The sequence below is a fragment of the Nuphar pumila genome, chromosome 13 (genome assembly GCF_984573655.1).
Source record: "Nuphar pumila chromosome 13, dmNupPumi1.hap1.1, whole genome shotgun sequence".
NCBI lineage: Eukaryota > Viridiplantae > Streptophyta > Magnoliopsida > Nymphaeales > Nymphaeaceae > Nuphar > Nuphar pumila.
Window position 1 is genome coordinate 13154600 of NC_143261.1, and position 18481 is coordinate 13173080.

At 35.9% G+C, this 18481-nt stretch overlaps 1 protein-coding gene across 1 annotated transcript in view; it reads left to right on the forward strand.

Annotated features, from left to right (window-relative positions):
* The window catches only part of LOC149817810 (UPF0496 protein At1g20180-like), a 34267-nt gene extending 17565 nt beyond the window's left edge, over positions 1-16702 (forward strand). The window contains exon 3 of the mRNA XM_089986092.1: positions 15579-16702. Within this exon, the coding sequence (XP_089842218.1) occupies positions 15579-16702 (1124 nt within the window). The remainder of the gene's footprint in view (positions 1-15578) is intronic.
* The last annotated feature ends 1779 nt before the right edge of the window (positions 16703-18481 follow it).

Below are 18481 nucleotides of genomic sequence, written 5' to 3' on the forward strand. Positions count from 1 at the left end.
TGACAAAACAATTTTTATCGGCAAAATCTCGTTTTTCAAAAAACTCGCAAGAAATAAAAAAAAAATCATAAATCTCACATTTTTTTGGAAATATCTTGGCAATAAAAATTAAATAAAAAATATATAAATTAATTTTATAAGAAAATATTAATAAAATTTCTTTTAAAATAAAAATACATGGGATTTTTTTACGATAAATAGCCGTTTAAAATGTAAATATCATGTCTAAAGCATGGTATTTATGTTTTTTTTTCATAAATCTTGCCATATTTTGAAAATCTCGTGAGAAATTGTCATTTTAAGCTTTCAGGTAATTTCTCACAGTATTATAGCGAGATTTTCGTAAATCTCTCGATATTTGTCACTATGCACACAGACACCCTATTTAGGGTCCTGGGTATAAGGACACGTGGGCATATCATGTGACATACTCCAATAATGTCCATTTTTATTTTAATATACTTTACAGTTTCTAATAATAGTTTTCACAATGAATATTTTTATTTATTAGAATATCAACTGTATCTTTTTTTTTTTAATTTACACAGAGAAACCGCTCCTAGGATCAGAGACCTAGCCATGCTGGCTCATGCTTATTGATTCAGAGTTCGTGTCCATGCCATTGACATACGGCAGTAGCTTCTACATCCACCTTTATTTGTTCAGCGAGTAAAACCCATTTGCTAAAACTGCATAATTTCCCATGTCCAAGAACGAGGCTAAGGGAACTCCTTTGCCAAATACCTGATTTCATATTCAACTAAGAAGAAAAACTCAAGTGTTAAAAATATCACTACCTCTTAGTTGCTGTTAACTATTTCATCCCATTTAACTATTTGCACATGCTCGGTTTGGTTCGTCCATTTTTTTTTTTTTTTTTGAGAGAAAGTTCGTCCACCATCAGAAAATAGAGAAAAGAAATCATAATATATAAATTGGTCTTGCAAATATAATTTGTGGTGAAAGAAGTTAGTATACCATGTAAAAAAAAATTTAGCCAAAACCAAATAAGGCAAATACCAAAAAATTTAACATGTGCATGAGCGCGTGCATTGTGTACATATGAAAAATGTGTTAGGATCGCATTTTGGTTAAGACCCTCTTAGGCCCCTTCAAACAGTCAGGTGTTTCTTGCTTAATCTGAACATGTTGATGTGTTTATCATTGTTTATTACTAAAACTATGATTTCAATTGACTCTACCAAAAAAAAACTTGAATATTTTATCATTAAATTTTAGTGCGACACGAGTCATTGATTTTCCCCTCTTAAAGCACATGAACTTGAAAAAGGACCTAATTTAATATATGTTTTTTACCTAATAAACTATGATAATTACATATACATGTTTGGTTAAGCAAAAGCCCATGCAACTATGATCTTTCGAACAAACCCAACAGGGTTTTAGTGAAAATGAGATCCTAACCAAATGCACCTCTCTCTCTCTCTCTCTCTCTCTCTCTCTCTCTCTCTCTCTCTCTCTCTATATATATATATATATATATATATATATATATATATATATATATATATATATATATATATATATATATATATATATATATATATATATATATATATATGAATGAAAACCTCCCAAACCTCTCCAATAAAAAATTTTTGGTGTTTTTTTCAAAATTCTTACCATATACAGTCAGCATGATTGATTTACTATAAACTGACACTTGATCATGAATTTTGTATAGAAAAAATGGTATTTGGAGCCTTAAAATTTTTAGAAAATTATACACTGTCGATTTTGAAACTTATAAAAACCTATCCATGCATAGGAATCAAATACTCCAAGGAATTCCTTTTAAAATAAGCATATAGATCACATCTGTACGGTTAGAATTTTGAAAAAAAAAATACCAAAAATCTAATAAAATGTTCATTGAAAAGGTTTGAGAACAGGGGCGGCTCAAGAGAAGAGGCCCTAGGCATATTTTATTGGAGGCCCATATTTCTCTATATATTTTTTTTAATTGGAGGCCCTCAGCATGAGGCCTTCAGCCTGTGCCTTGTTTCATTGGAGGCCCTCAACATGTGAAATATAAGTGTTATATTTTTTTTCATTTGAGGCTCTAGGCAGTGGCCTCATATCTCGTAGAGGCTTGCCGGACCTGTTTGGGAGGGTTTTTCTTTTTAGGAGGTTTTCATTTTCTTATGTGTGCAATGACTAAGGGTTTTGCTTTAATATAGTCTGTGGATGTGGGAACGATGTTCCCTTAATGACGTTTTGCTGCGAGCATTTACTCAAATATGTTGGTTAGATGGACCGTTGCTTACGTTTTTAGACTTCCCACAGTCACATGCACAGATCTAGGTTGGCATGAAGTGCATGATTTGGATGCCTGAGATACTCCACACCACTCATTTTTTCTTGGGCTTTTGTATCTTGTGTCATTGAACATCTAGATTGTCATTTCTTTTACTTGCTTGTTAAGAGGAAGTTAGGCAGAACATGACATGTTATAAGAAAGAGCACTAGAATATTTAACGAGGGTTGCTGCTTTCATTGTTAAACATTAGCAAATCTTGTGGGATTAATAATGAGGGTTGGGGCACTTAAGGCTGGGTGGTCATGTCCTTAGCTCGGAGTTTTGCCTCTTGATGAGGTGAGCCAATTAAGTGATCCTGTTATCGGTGAGGGTTTTCTTTTATCATAAAAAAAAAACCCATAATGAGGTATTTTGTTGTAACAGTATTTGCAGAGGACAACTGCAGGTGATGGGAACAGCGGGGCTCAACTTGTCTGGCAGGAGCAGTTTGTGCACGTTACCGTGTCATAGTACGTTGCAAGTTCGAAACCCACAGGTGTATGGGTGGTTAAATAGCTGTTGTAAAAAGAGGGGCATTCACTCCCACAACTTTGCCTTTAAAAAAGAAAAAAGTCTGCAGGTGATGGGCCGTGACCCAATTTTTCCCCTATATGTAAAATGCGTTTACCAACGCTTGTTTGGCAGGAGCAGTTAGTGCACGTCACTTTGTGTTGGGACGTTGAAAGTTAGAACCCCAAATGATAGGGTTGTATAACTGGTTGGGGTCTGCCTAACCCCAGCTTGCTCTGTGGAGAAGAAAAAAAAAACACATGTTTAGTATTAATCAATAATTTTGTTCTCTTGTTGTTTCATTGCACGTAATGCTATCTAACTGATACAACTCTAATAAAACTTCTACGACAACTGAAAGAAATTGCCCAAAGTGTAAATCTATCATCATCAACTAAACTAATCGCCATCAATGTCATGAATCTCGGTATAGTAATTTCTTACATTCTACTAATAGACAAACATGTAGGTTTTGGTCAGTGGTGAGAATCTAGAGGCTTGAGAAAGTAGAAGCTTTGATTGTTGGTCACAAGGTCAGGAAAAAATAATCACAGCTGACAATCACAATCACAATCACAACTACTTTTTTATATTTTTACATTCAGTCACAAGATCCAAGAACGACTATTAGGCCCGCTTTACTATATGGTACGGAATGTTGGGCTGCCAAGAGACATCATATTCAAAAAATGAGTGTAGCTGAGATGCGTATGCTGAGATGGATGTGTGGAAATACAATAAAAGATAAGATTCAGAACGAGGAGATACGTAAGAAGGTAGGCGTTGCACCCATTGAAAATAAGATGAGAGAGAATCGTTTACGGTGGTTTGGACATATTCGGCGAAGGCCTAATGATGCTCCAATTAGAAGGATGGAGAAATGAAAAAATATATTAGTTAAAAGAGGTCGGGGGAGGTGATAGGAAAGGATATGAATGCTTTGAACCTCACCGAGGACATGGCATTGGATAGAAATGATTGAAGGAGAAGGATTCATGTGGAAGACCCAAAATGATTTTCTTTTTTGGTTCATATCGCCGACCCCAATTGTTTTGGGATGAAGGCGTAGTTGTTGTTGTTTGTTGTTGTAGTCACAAGATCCAAGAATCACATGGAATTGCAAACATCTATCACAACATTTGCAAAATAATACCAACGGGAGTGTTTGCTTGTCTGGCAGGAGCACGTCACCTTGTGTTGAGACGTGGAAAGTTTGAACCCCAAATGGTATTGTTGTATAACTAGTAGGGGTATGCCTAACCCCAACTTTCTTTGTTAAAAAAATAACTTTCACATGTTGGTATCTTAAACTAAATTGTTCTTTGTCATGAAGTATCCCATACATGTTGGTCTCTTAACAAAAATCCTGCACGAAGAAAAAAAAGTCACTCAATTTTATCCAACCTACCCTGAAATCTAAGTAAAAAATGTCATGAAAGAAAAGATAAAGGCCACATAGAAACAAAACTTGGACCCAGTCTACAACTTAATAGGTTGTAAGTGAATATATAAGATAAAACAACATGTAGATGGTTCCATTGTCAGGTACGATGCATAACTAGTTGCCAAGAAGTACAATCAGAAAGGAGTAGATTATTTTGAGACTTTTGGCTCAATTGTCAAGCTCACATCTATCAAAAAAGTTGTCTCTATTGTTATCTTTTGTAGTTGGTAGATTCATCAACTAGATGTTAGTAATGTCTTCCTGAGTGGGCTCCTAAAAGAAAAGGTTTATATGATACAACCTCCAGGATTTGTAGATAGGAGTCATCCTTATTATGTATGCAAGATTGATCGAGACCTGTATGGCTTAAAGCAGGCTCCTTGTGCATGGTTCGAGAGGTTAAAGGTGTATTTGAAAATTTTAAACTTTGTAAAGTCTAAATGAGACTCCTCTTTGTTCATCCATATTGAAAAAGAATCATCAAGAAGTCAGAAATATTGTTAAAGTTCTTAGTTAGAATTCTCTATAAAAGACTTGGAAGACCTTCACTATTTCTTAGGTATTGAAGTTTTTCAAGGCATAACAGGTGTTATAATAACCTCGAGGAAATACATTACATATCTTCTACTCAAGTCATGCATGATAGATTGTAAAAGTATGGTCACAACTGCAACTCCTAATGTTTCTCTTTCAAAATATTCAGACGAGCTATTGAAAAACCCTATTTAGTATAGAAGCATTGTTATACACTACTTTCACACACTCAAATGTTGCATTTGCAGTAAATAAGGCATGTCATTTTACGCATAAGCCTACTCAAGAACATTGGACTCATGTAAAACACAATCTAAGATATCTGAATGAAACTGTTAATTAAGGATTATACCTTAAAAGGTCCATAGATCTTAAGTTGGTTGCATTTTCATATGCAGGTTGCCCTAATGACAGAAAATCGACCAGTGACTTTCGCTTTCTTGGGGCCCAACTTATTGTCATGAACTTCTTCTAAACAACATACAATTGTCAGAATATAAAGCTATTGTTGAAGCAGCTTCTAAATTAATGTAGCTTAAGCATCTTTTGAAGGATTTGAGTGTCAATTCTATTAATGTTTCAATTTTGTGGTGTAATAGTATAGGCGCTATATATCTCACGACCATTCTAGTATTTCATGCTAGAACAAAATATATCAAAATTGATTATCATTTTATCATAGAGAAAACTGCAGTGGGTGATATTGAAGTGTGTTTTGTTCTATATGAAGAATAGGTAGCTATCGTCCTCACTAAAGCCCTATCGAGACCAAAATTTTATTATTTTAGAGACAAGCTCAGTCTCTGAGAAATTAGCTTGAGGGGGAGGTGAAGACAGATGCAGATTCAAATCGAGACCCAGATGTTGTTGAATTGAGTTCCTCTCAAATGGATCCACACATTAGAATGGATGTAGAGTTTAATAAGAAAGAAAGATTCATTTAAGACCCCTATCTCAGTAGTTGTTCAAAGCAAGAACCCATTCTCACACATTGTAAAGAGGACTCCTAAATCCATGCTTGTTTGTAATCAAATGGACTTTGTATGCCAATGAGACTCCTTGTATTTGGAGAATTTCTCACACATTATAACTCATAAAAATCTATATAAACAAGGCGGGGGTCTCCACTCAGGTGTGTAAATCCTAGAGAGAGGTTCTACAGTGAATGTAAGTCACGTTAGACCGAACCACTATATTTTGTGTGTCCTTGTGTGTGCATGTTGCAAGCACTGAGCTTTCACACATTCAACCTCTCAACATGCCTTAATTCCTCAACTTTTTTTTTTATATATTTATATGGAGAAACCACCCTCATGATCAAATATCTAGTCGGTGCTAGCTTTACCTATCGTGCTTATGATCATTGTCCTAGCAGTGTAAAACTTTATGGGCTTAACCCTTGTCCCCAGCGAATCGCATTGCTTCGGATTGCGCAAGAGGTGGTACCCATGGGATTTGAACCTATACCACTTGCCCAGTGGCCTAGGTCCCATCCCACTGCACCAAACCTCTTTGGAGCCCTTAATCCCCCAGCTTAATAATAATAATAATTAAAAAAAAAAGGCCTCCCAAACATGCCACAAATCTAACGTGTTTGCACCACCAAATACCTATCATGCATTCATTTGAATAATGAACGATGGAAATTCTTTCAGGTTGTGAAGGGCCCCAAGATGACTCAAGATTTGTGGATCCCACACCACATATTAGGCACCAGATAAGTTTGTCTACAAGCTTGCTTTGCACTCAAAGATATATGTGATTGAGCATAGAGGACACTTGATTAATAATACGTGGGGGGCGCCCATGTCATGTCTTTGGAAATGGGCCTCGAATTGCAAACAAGGAGGAGGAGGAAGGATAGCTTCTTATTAGATTTTGGTGCACCAATGCGTGCACGCATAGGATTGGGCTATCTATAGGAGAAAAGGCAAGGGCCTTCAGCACGATTTCTTTTGAACTCATTCAATTCAAGCTTGTTGGGAACATCTCCAAATCATCATTATTATCCAAACCCAACATAATTCCTTTTCATCTCTTAACGAAACTCTTTGCATTCAATCAATGTATTAAGTACTGATATTGCATACCTGTATGTATGATCAAGATTCTATTATTAAGCAGACAAAACCTCCACCAACAAAATTGGTTTCAACGCTTGATCTAGTGGATGACATTTATCAGACTGTCCCTGTCATGACGTGCCAATCTCCATTACAATTTTTTTGATGATGTCATGGATAACAGATTAGGTTTGATCGATATGAAATTCAGGAGACACCCGCATGTTTCGGATATATATATATATATATATATATATATATATATATATATATATATATATATATATATATATATATATAGCTGCTCACACGTTAGGTGCAAAATGAACTGGCTAAATGGGTTTTTCAGCCTTTTTATTTTATTTTAAAATTCTGACCATCCAGATGTGATCAATGTACTTGATTTTATAGGGATCTTATAAGGTTCAAAAAATCAACTGTTCAAAATCTTTGTAAATTTTTTATTCTCCAAATATATTTTTTTCATCGAAAACACTTGATCTAGGTGTTGATTCCTTGTAAATCGACCATGCCCAACACATTTATAGGGTCGGAACTGCGAAAAAAAACTCCGAAAGGGCAGAAAAAACTATTTAGCAAATATTATTTTGCACTTAACGTGTGAGCAGCTACCAATTTCTCTCTCTATATATATAGAGAGAGAGAAAGATTATAAGATGGGCACGGTGCTAAATGAGACATGTTAATGGATTTTTGGTGTGTGTTTTTTCTTTTTTAATTCAAACACACAGATGTGTTCAACATGATTGATTTACTAGAAAGTGGCACTCTGATCATGCACTTTGGATTAAAAAAATGGCATTTGGAGCCTCAAAAATTTATGAAAATATAGGTTGTTGATTTTTAAAACCTTATAAAAACATATCCATGCATCGGAATCAAATGCTCCAAAAAGTGATTACTATAAAAACATGCATATAGATCACATTTGTATAGACAAAAATTCAAAAAAGCACTAAAAATCTAATAGCATGTTTCATTTTGCACCGTGCCATATATATATATATATATATATATATATATATATATATATATATATATATATATATATATATATATATATATAGAGAGAGAGAGAGAGAGAGAGAGAGACTAAAACATGTAAACCATCAAGATATGTAAATTAGTATGAACCAAGATTTTCATAGTCTTTTTGTAAATCTAACCATGGGCATGGTCCATTTACTTGAAATTGACTATTGAATCATCATATTCAGATCATTAAATGTGATTTTGTGTGCTTGAATATTTACAAAAAAAATTAGTCTTTAATTTTAAGCATTAAAAGATCCTTCTTATACATCATAATCGGATTATCTAAGAATCTGTTTGTATAGAACTAATCATCTCGGTCCGTACCAATTTAAAAAACAAAAAAACAACTATGAAAATCTTGGTGCATGGCAGTTTACATATTTTGTTGGTTTACATATTCCTGTTTACATCTAGATTTGCTACAATCAATTGTATATGCAAACTACCTAGCAAATGTGGGGAACCCCCTTGGTTTTTTTCCCTCACATCTAACACTATAGATGTGATCTACTGGTCTTGTTTAGTGTGAACTGACTTTTGGATAGCGATCCAAGAGGGCATCAATTTTTTTACTCATAAAAACATGCTATTTCATCGAAAAAACATAATCCAAGAGTCTATTCCTACTAAATCAAGCATGTTGAACACATCTATGAGGTTAGATTGTATCAAAACAACTTATACCTTGAGATTCATACTAGATTGTCTGTACACCATATATATATATATATATATATATATATATATATATATATATATATATATATATATATATTAGGTGGTAGCTGCCTACCACGAACTCACTAGGATTTTGAATGGTTTTTTCATGTTTTCCTGAAATCTGACCATATAGATATCTTTTACATGCTTGATTTTATAACTTGAAACGTCTTATTCTGACATGTACGTAGGTTTTTATTAGGTTTTAAAAAAAATCAACTGGCTAAGATTTTTATAAATATTAAAAGCTTAAAAACCATTGGTACCACACACACACACACACACACACACACACACACACACACACACACACACACACACACACACACATATATATATATATATATATATATATATATATATATATTAGGCCCACTTTTTCTTGTTCTGCCCCATTAGTACAATCATGCTAGACACATCTAAACGGTTCAGATTTATCATAAAACACTTCAAACTATAGGCATAAAGAGAAAATGGGGCCTAATATATTCACTTCTCATATATATATATATATATATATATATATATCTGTGTGTGTGTGTGTGTGCAAAACTATTGAGTTCAAAATCATAGGTTTAAGCTTTATTGACTCAATATAATTATATACATGGCTTGTGTGCTAAAGATCAAACCTTGGATCATGTTATTTCAATCTTAAAAATATGATGAATTGAGTCATGAAATTTTAATGCATTTGTGTGACATTGAATTTTGAGGCTCTTAAAAACCTGCTTAAATTTCTAAATCACATTCTTTAAAATTCATTTTCTGCCAAACAAACTTTTGTAGATCACATTCATTATAAGGTTTGATTTATAAAAAAAAGTTTTTTTTTTAAAGAAGGCTATTTGTATGCAATATTTCCATGCCTTCAATAACACCGAATATCAACCCATCCACCCTGGTAGGCTGAATGTCCTGGGTCCATTGCCAACCCTAAATCCTGACGCAAATTGGTTGAAGTGTGGCATGGTTTTAGATCGTCAGTGTGAGCCATCGTCAAGAATTGTATCAGACCAAGACAAACCAAATTTAATTGTATTGGATTCAAACTACTGTTGGACATCAGGTTTGTTGGGTGAGCAGTGCATCGCTTGGACCCACAAGATCTGATGAAAGCTTGGGAAACGAGGCCACCCACAAGACCTTACGGGCTCAGGCCAGATCAGGTTCAATCACATTGCTCGCTTTGAGTGCGCCGCTGCGCCTAGCACCCTCCATCTTTGGCTGATATCCTGTCAGTTGTGGGGAAGATGAAGGGCAGTGGGTGCAGTTTAGGGGTGTCAATGGGTCGGGTTTGGTTCAGACCCAGGTAGAACCAGACTTGGTACTAATTTTCGAGTATAGTATTGGGTCTGGACTCAAGTCTAATCGGGTCCAATATAAGAGAAATCATACCCAGACCTGATAAGAACTACATGAACCATACCCCGTAAAATAATATTTTTTATCATTTTTACATTGAAAATTTGTGGGTCTTAATCGGAACTCAGGTCGGACCCGGGTCTGGTATAGAATTTCACAAACTATACCTGTATCCATGTATTAATCGGACCTTCAGGTCAAAACCCGAGTCTTAAGCGGGTATTATTATTTACCATACCCGAACCCTATAGGGTTTGGTCTAGGTCTGGGTCGGGTCCGGTAAACCCGACCGTTGAGTGTGCAATGTGATTACACCTGATCTGCCATCTATGAAGCTCGGGAAATTAACAACCCTTGGGCCCAAAGCCCAAACTGACAGAGAATTGGGCCAAGCCATGTACCATCCAGTTGGCCTCTAGACTTTAGGATGGATCTTAGCATGTATGAAATTGGGGCCAGGGCGCCTGCTAAAAACCCACACATTAAGCACAAGCCTATCAGGTCTACTAATCTTCCTCTTTCGGCGCTTCACTTTATTTATTTATCGTTATATATTGAGTGCTTCATGGAATGAACCTCATAAAATTGCAATCTAGCTTTTTTATGTTGAAAAATTGTAAATTAAAATATTTTGACATTTAAATAGAGCCTCGAATGGGAGGTGTGGTGCAGTTTCGTCAGTTTTCTCGTGCTCTCTTCTATTTGGGAGTTGCGGTATTGTCAAAACAATAGTTACCAGGAAATAAAATGGATACGGGTAGTGATGAGTGAAGCAGAAGTGGGATTCATGTTGGAAGTGATTGTCGAAGCGTATAAGAAATGAAAAAGGAAACGAGTGGGAAGCGATCGAGAAGCGAAAAAAAAATAAAATATTAACATAAAAAAACACAAAAAGCAAGAGAAGCAAAGGAGAAAGTGAGTGAGAAACAAAAGAAAAGCTAGTTCCGGTAACTGTGCTCAAAACATACTGCATTGGAAATGGATTTAGCAGCCCTAGGGCCACATTTTGACGCCATTCCAAGAGAATGTTTTGGCAACTCCATCCTCAACTCCAGATTTTGGCAAAACCATATTTTTCACAACACATGAAAATGGACAAATGGTGTTTCCATTTCAATGCTAGCTCCCAAACGTACCCTAAAAGTCAATGGCTCACAATATTCCAAAATTTTATTACACAGAAGATTAGGTTTTTATGTCAAAAAAAAAATGTATTCCAAAATGAAATGATAAATACATCCCTACAGTGAAATTAAGTAGATAATATATAGCGGCAGTTATGTTTATATGTCAGTACGTTTGTCTGTTTTTTCTTCAATGACAAGGAAACCTTCCAAGGTGCCATACTGCTCGCGAGCATCATCAAGTTGAAAGGGTGTCATAAGTTCAAAACCCATGGGTGTGCATGCCCTGCCATGAGGCAAAAGCTAGGTGTACTCTTTAAAATGGGCAAGACCAATGTTGTCAGTATCGGTATCGGCCCTGTATCTTTTAGCCAACGATTCAGGTGAATCGGCCAATTCCAATTCTCAAGCGAATCGTTCTAAATCAGCCAAAAAATAATTAAAAAATATTACGTGTCAATCAGAACGTGACATAATCGTGTTAAAGCCATTAAAATAATATTACAATAATTTTAAGTATTTTTTTATATTTATTAAAAATAGACGATTCAGTGGTGAAGCGTATCGATTTTCTGCTGAATACTGACAACATTGGGCAAGACCGACCTAGGGTTTTTACACCAATGAGCTTGTGAGTGGATAAAGTGGTTTTTCTGGGGTTATCCAGAAAAAAAAGAAAAAACAAGAGCAGGCTACCCTCATCCAAACCGAGTCCAGTCCATTCCCATCCCATACCCTAGTCCGTGAGTACCTTGTTTGAGCCAAAAATATTGTGTTTCACCTTTTCTTTTCTTTCTTATCAAGATGGAGTCAGGCTTCTCCTACAAGCTCAGTAAAGGGTAGTCATACATAGAACACTTACATTTATATTTTCTGTGAAACTCTTTCGTGCCATATTGAAAATGTGATTCTTATTACACAGTTGGAGTTGGATTGGTAATATTTAAGCTTTGTGACCCATTTAAAACTACATGAAAACTTAAGTGTGCATATATTCATGCATGCACATGTGCACTTACATACATGAGCCGATCGATAATGTTGACGGCCAATTGTGAACCATAACACATATGCCTCATAACAAATTGAAAAATGATAGTTATTTAATGCATTAATTGTAACACACACACAGGGTAAAAAAATAATCTGAAAAACAGTTCGTACTCAGCAAACCATGTAGATTACATTTGTAGGGTTAGATGAAACCGAAAAAATATTTGTTTTGAAAAACAAAAAGTGAATATTATTAACAGAGAATCAGCATGGACGAGTCATAAATACAAAGAATATGCAATTCTTAGGTGGAGGAAACAGTCTCCTCATTTCTGAATTCGATGCAATTGTATTAACATGACCAGTCACTAGATCCCAAGCAAAAACATGAGCCCGAGGAGAGGGTCCCTTGATCCTACAGGAAAAATAAAAAAACTATGTGCAACACTTTCTTTCATCAATTAACATGCAATTGACCAAAGCAAATCCATATCCAAATAGCATGCATGTTAGCAACGATTAATCCAGTTAGAAAATTGCAGTTGTAAGCTATTTCAATTCAATCTAACTTCATAGATGTGTTCAGCATTATTTGTTTGCTAAGAACTGCAGCTTGGATTATGTTTTTATGACACAAAAATCTGATTTTTTTTTAAGTCATGAAAATTTGATGCATTGTATGCCATCAATTTTTTAAGCTCTTGAAAATTTTGCTTGTACGTCATATACACAAGATCTAAAAATGGATTCTAATTAAACTAACAAATGTAGATCACGTACGTGTTAGGTTAGATCTATAAAAAAAGACATGGAAAAAAATTGGTTGAAGATCATTGTAGTGTGCACACACACATATAACCATTTGTATGCACAATCTAATTGAGATTTCATGGTTCAAGTCCTTTTGACTCAATCTCACATCGTAGATGTGTTTTAATTTCTTGATTTTGTATGAACTAACCCTTGGATTGTGTTTGTTTAACGAAAAACAAAAGTTTTTATCAGTTGAGAAATTTTGAAGTGTTTATGGCTATCGATTTTTGGATTGCCCGAAAACCCACCCACAAGTTGGAATCCAATGATCCAAATGTTAATCCTTAAAAAATCGACCATGATGATCACAACATATACAAGTTCAAATTTACCAAAAATTAACACAAAAAAATAAGGTTTTGCTAAGTTGTTTGCATATATATATATATATATATATATATATATATATATATATATATATATATATATATATATATATATATATATATATATATATATATATATATAGGAAAATGAAAACCTACTAAATGAAACATGATAGTAGATTTTCGGTATTTGTTCGAAATATGACCCCATAGATGTGTTCAATATCATTGATTTACTAGAACTCAACACTTGGATCATGCATTTTGGATAGAAAAAATAGTATTTTGAGCCTCAAAAATTTATGAAAATTGTAGTATGTTGATTTTTGAAACCTTATAAAAACCTATCCATGCATGAGAATCATATGTCCCAAGAAGTGATTCCTATAAAAGCAAGCATATAGATCACATCTCTACGGTCAGGATTTCAAAAAAGCCCCAATAATTCATGAAAATAGAATAGCATGTTTCATTTAGTATGTTTTGTATTTTATAGGATTTTATTTTCATATATATATATATATATATATATATATATATATATATATATATATATATAGAGAGAGAGAGAGAGAGAGAGAGAGTAATGTGTCACTTAGGCCCCTTTTTTTGTTAGGTCTCGTTAGGCCCCTTTCAAAATCGTAGTTTTAAGTATTTTTTGTCACATCTAATACCCTAGATGTCATCTATAGGATTTGTTTAGTGAGAACCAGCTTTTAGATCGTCAGAATCTGACCTGGTACCAGTTTTTACCGGCTCATAAAATCATGTTTTTTCAAGAGTCGATTTCCACTAAATTGATCATCCTAAACACATCTAACGGTTCAGATCTATCATAAAACACTTAAAACCTGTAGGGCAGAACGGGGTAGAAAGAGAAAAGGAGCCTATTATATATATATATATATATATATATATATATATATATATATATATATATATATATATATATATATATATATATACTAGAAGCAACCTGCAGTTTCATCATATTTTCTTGATCCTTTTGTAGAACAAACTCTGAGATCTGTGTTTTTTTTTTGTTCAAAACATGTTTTAGAACGTTCGATCGCATCGTATATTCAGATTTGTTAAAGGTTTTAAAATTCAAAGTTCACAATGTTTAAAAATTTCACGATTGACAAACTCGTGTTTTTATGTCGAAGCTACTCGATCAAAAATGCATTGCCTAGCAAATGGACAATGTGGAATGGATCATTAGGGTCTAATTAATGAAATCTGCACCTATGAATTTTAGCTGGAGACTACGGCATTCTAGAGTGTAGTCAATATTTTTCATATATATATATATATATATATATATATATATATATATATATATATATATATATATATATATATATATATATATATATATATATATATACTTATATTTATATAAGCTGTGTGGTTAATGAAACCCCTAGTTTAAACATGATATTTTTATTTTATTTTTTGTTTTGTACATCTGACCCTTCAAATATGATCTACATGATTGGTTTAGTTGAGATTGGCCCGTGGATCATGCTTTTTTGACATGTATGTCAGATTTTTCGATGGTTAAAAAAAATCAACGGCATACAATGTACTGAATTTTCAAGGTGGTTCCTTACCCATGAGGGTAGCAGTAGACAACTCAAACGAATCGTAATGGGACGACTCGGCGAACCGGCAGCATGACGTAACTCAGATTTAGATTTAGAAGTGCAGTTAGGGATCGATGAGAGAGAGATGATTTCTTAATGAATTTGTTGTTTCTTTCTTTGAGAGAGAGAGAGAGAGAGAGAGAGAGAGAGAGAGCTGAGCATTCGTGTAAGCAACGGGAGTGAAGTTTACGCAAGACGGGTGGGACTTATGTAGCGTCCTACCACAAGTAACATCCCAAGCAAGACGCGGAGAACCAGAGAGACAAGTCCGCGTGTCCAGCGATAGCCCTCCCTTCCCATCCCATCTGCTTTAAATCCCCATCCCCTACCTCTCTCCCTACTCTTCCATTCTTTCCGCCCACCTTCTTCCTCCATCAACCCACAGTACACCACAATTAAAGTGAAAAAAGGAAGCAGAACAAGGCAAGAAAGACCATGAAAGTCACATGATCATGTGGCCTAGATTGAAGAAACACCCCACAGGGGCTCCCTCCCACCTCTCAACAGGTAAACTAACTTCCCTTTTTAACACCATCATTACAATCCATCCCTGCAATCGAAGAATGGGCATTCACCAATTCATTCAAAAGATTCGTCTCATGGGCATTCATTCATTCAACCCCCTATTCATTAATGTTTTCATTCATTGGTAATGTTTTGGTAGGTGAGGAAAGGGGACAGGCTAACTTGTTGCCCAAGTTAAGCGTTAACGAGGAGTACTTGAGAGCTTTCAGAACCAAATCATACATTGAGATATTGAGCAAAGTTCATTGTCAGATTGGGCACCCCAAAGAAGAACCAATCTCACTTTCATCTTCATCATCAGTATCAGTACCAGTACCACCACCACCACCACCATCATCATCATCATCATCATTATACAATCATCTCCCGGAGTCTCTTCTAGAGCCCAGACAAGAGGCCGTAGATTCTCTCCTGCAGCATCAAATGTCTGCCTCCAACTCCGACCTTCGTGATCTCGTTCACGACTACTTTGACAACAGTGCAGAGGCATGCAAGACCTGTGGGATTCTTCTCCAATGCATCAACCAAGCCAGGACAAATTACAGGAAGATACAGAAGGTCCTGAGATTAACACAAAAGTCCAAGGATTTAACAGATGAAGAATTCAATCTGGTGATTGGAGAACTCTCATCCTTCTCCAAACTAGAGAACCCATTGTCCTTCTCATCCCCAACCCACTTCCAAAACATCCATGACCTCTACAGCTCAATGCAGAAGAAGCTCACAGCGAGAAGGAAGAAGATAATGAGAAGGGTGAAGGTGATAGGGCTCATCAAGAAGGTTTCAGCTGCTGGCCTCATACTAGCGTGCAGTGCAATCACCATAGTGGGTGTCATCCTAGCTTTGCATGGTTTTGCTGGGGTTTTGGTGGCTCCAATGGTGCTGCCTGGCTTCTACCCCCGCGCAGCGAAGAAATTAAAGAGATTGAAGGCGTTCAGGACCGGTTTTTTGAAAGGGTTGAGTGAGCAATTGGATGCTGCGGCTAAAGGGGCATACATTTTGAATCGGGACTTCGATACCATGAGCAGGTTGGTGACTCGATTGCATGATGAGATAGAGCACAGCAGGGCGGTCATAAGGATCTGCTTGAGGAACAAGGAGAGGCATCTGCTGCAGGAGGTCCTCAAGGAGTTCAGGATGAGCGAGGGAGGGTTTGTAGAGCAGCTGGATGAGTTGGAAGAGCACGTCTACTTGTGTTTCCTGACCATCAATAAGGCAAGGAGGCTGGTCATTCAGGAGATCACAGACCAACGACGCCATTAATGATTGCACTAAGAATGTGATATGCAGTTTGTTGTTTAGGATTATTTTTTGTTCTTTGTTATATTCATTTATTTATTTTTCTTTTGGTTAGGACTTCTTTCTATATTCGTTAAATAGATTTTGTTAGCTTGGCTCATAGACAAGGGCATTCCCACCATGCACGCTTTATGAGATAACCTCGCTTTGAATGTATATTTTAGGAAAGAGTTTGAGTACATATCTGAATAAAAGCAACAGAATTATGTGAAGTAATAAAACACCCTTTGTTTTCTTTCTCTTTTTTTTGTATCACCCGAGAAAACCTCCTCACAAGCTCGAAGATTATTAGTGTAAAAACGGGACGCCACACTTTTCTTTGAATTTATAACCCAAAGAAACCGCACCTAGCACCAAGACCTGATTGTGCTGCATGCCTCAGCCTTTCATACCTATTGTCGTCGTGCCGGCAGCGTAAAACTCCGAGGCTAGGACTCCTTTCTCCGGGGAGCTATGCTACGAGTTGGCTTACAATGAAGGGTGACGCCCATGAGAATCGAACCTTAACTACCCGTCTAGCATTCAAGGCCCCACCCCTTAGGGAGTCCCCCATTATTCGCTAAAAAGTACACCCAACTTCGACCTCACAGCAAAGGACGCTCACCCATGGCCCCCGTGGGTTATGAATTGGTGATGTCTCTGTCAGCTTGGTGACGTTCAAGAGTCGCGCCCTACTTAGTGCTGGTAAACCAACTGAGCAGCTTGTTTTTGGCTCAGTTCGGCTGGTGCAAAGCACATCCAAACTCGTCAAATGAGCTCAGTAACTCGAGCTACGAGCTGCTTGTATAGTCCAAGTGAGTCGGGTATGAGCAATGGGCGTTCGTCTCGTCTTGACTCTTACATATAGTTTGTGTTAGGTTCATGTATCATACATGTCAGTCACAAGATTGATTCGTGCTGCAGTCTCATGTTGAAAAAAAAAGACCCTTTTTTTTCGCTTCAATGACCCAGCTCAAGTTCATCTTGTTTGGCTCAAGCTCTTAAGAGGTCATGCTCAGCTCAGCTCAGCTCGTTTGAGGCTTGGCTGTAAATGAATTGCTGAATTCGTTCAGCTCATTTGTCAGCCTTACTGGCCCTACCAGGTGAGTGGAGCCCTCATGGTCAGACACTTGTCTATGCGCCTTGTGTTCCTTTTTTTCTTCCTTTTTCCGGAATGGGGCTGGGTGGTTTTACAAGCTTATATATAGAGTGAGGGAAACATGCTCTAAATGGGGTTTTCTGGTTTTTCAGTGCTTCTTTGGCTATTTCGACCCATACATGTGTTGGGCATGGTTGATTTATTAGGAATCAATGCCTGAATCATATATTTTTTATGAAAAAGTTATTTGAAGCCTCAAATATTTACAAAGATTTTAGACCATTGATTTTTCGAACCTTATAAAAAAATCACCCATGCAACGGAGTCAAACACTCCAACAGCTGATCGGTATACATAGTGTACAGTTAAAATTTAAAAAAAAAAAGCAAAAAGCCCCAAAAACCTATTTGACATGTTTGATTTAGCATATGTTATATATATATCTGTGTGTGCTTTTAAAACTAGAATATACTCACGCACATTTGAAGAAAGTCGGTTTATTCTTCTATTTTTTGACTTGCCTATAACTAAGAAAGGGTAATTTTCACTTTAAAGTTAGGGTTTTGGATCAAATGTTATTGAAAATCACCATCATTTAGCATGTTTTATATATGTCTGTGTGTGTTTTTAAAGCTAGAATATACTCACGCTTATTTGAAGAAAGT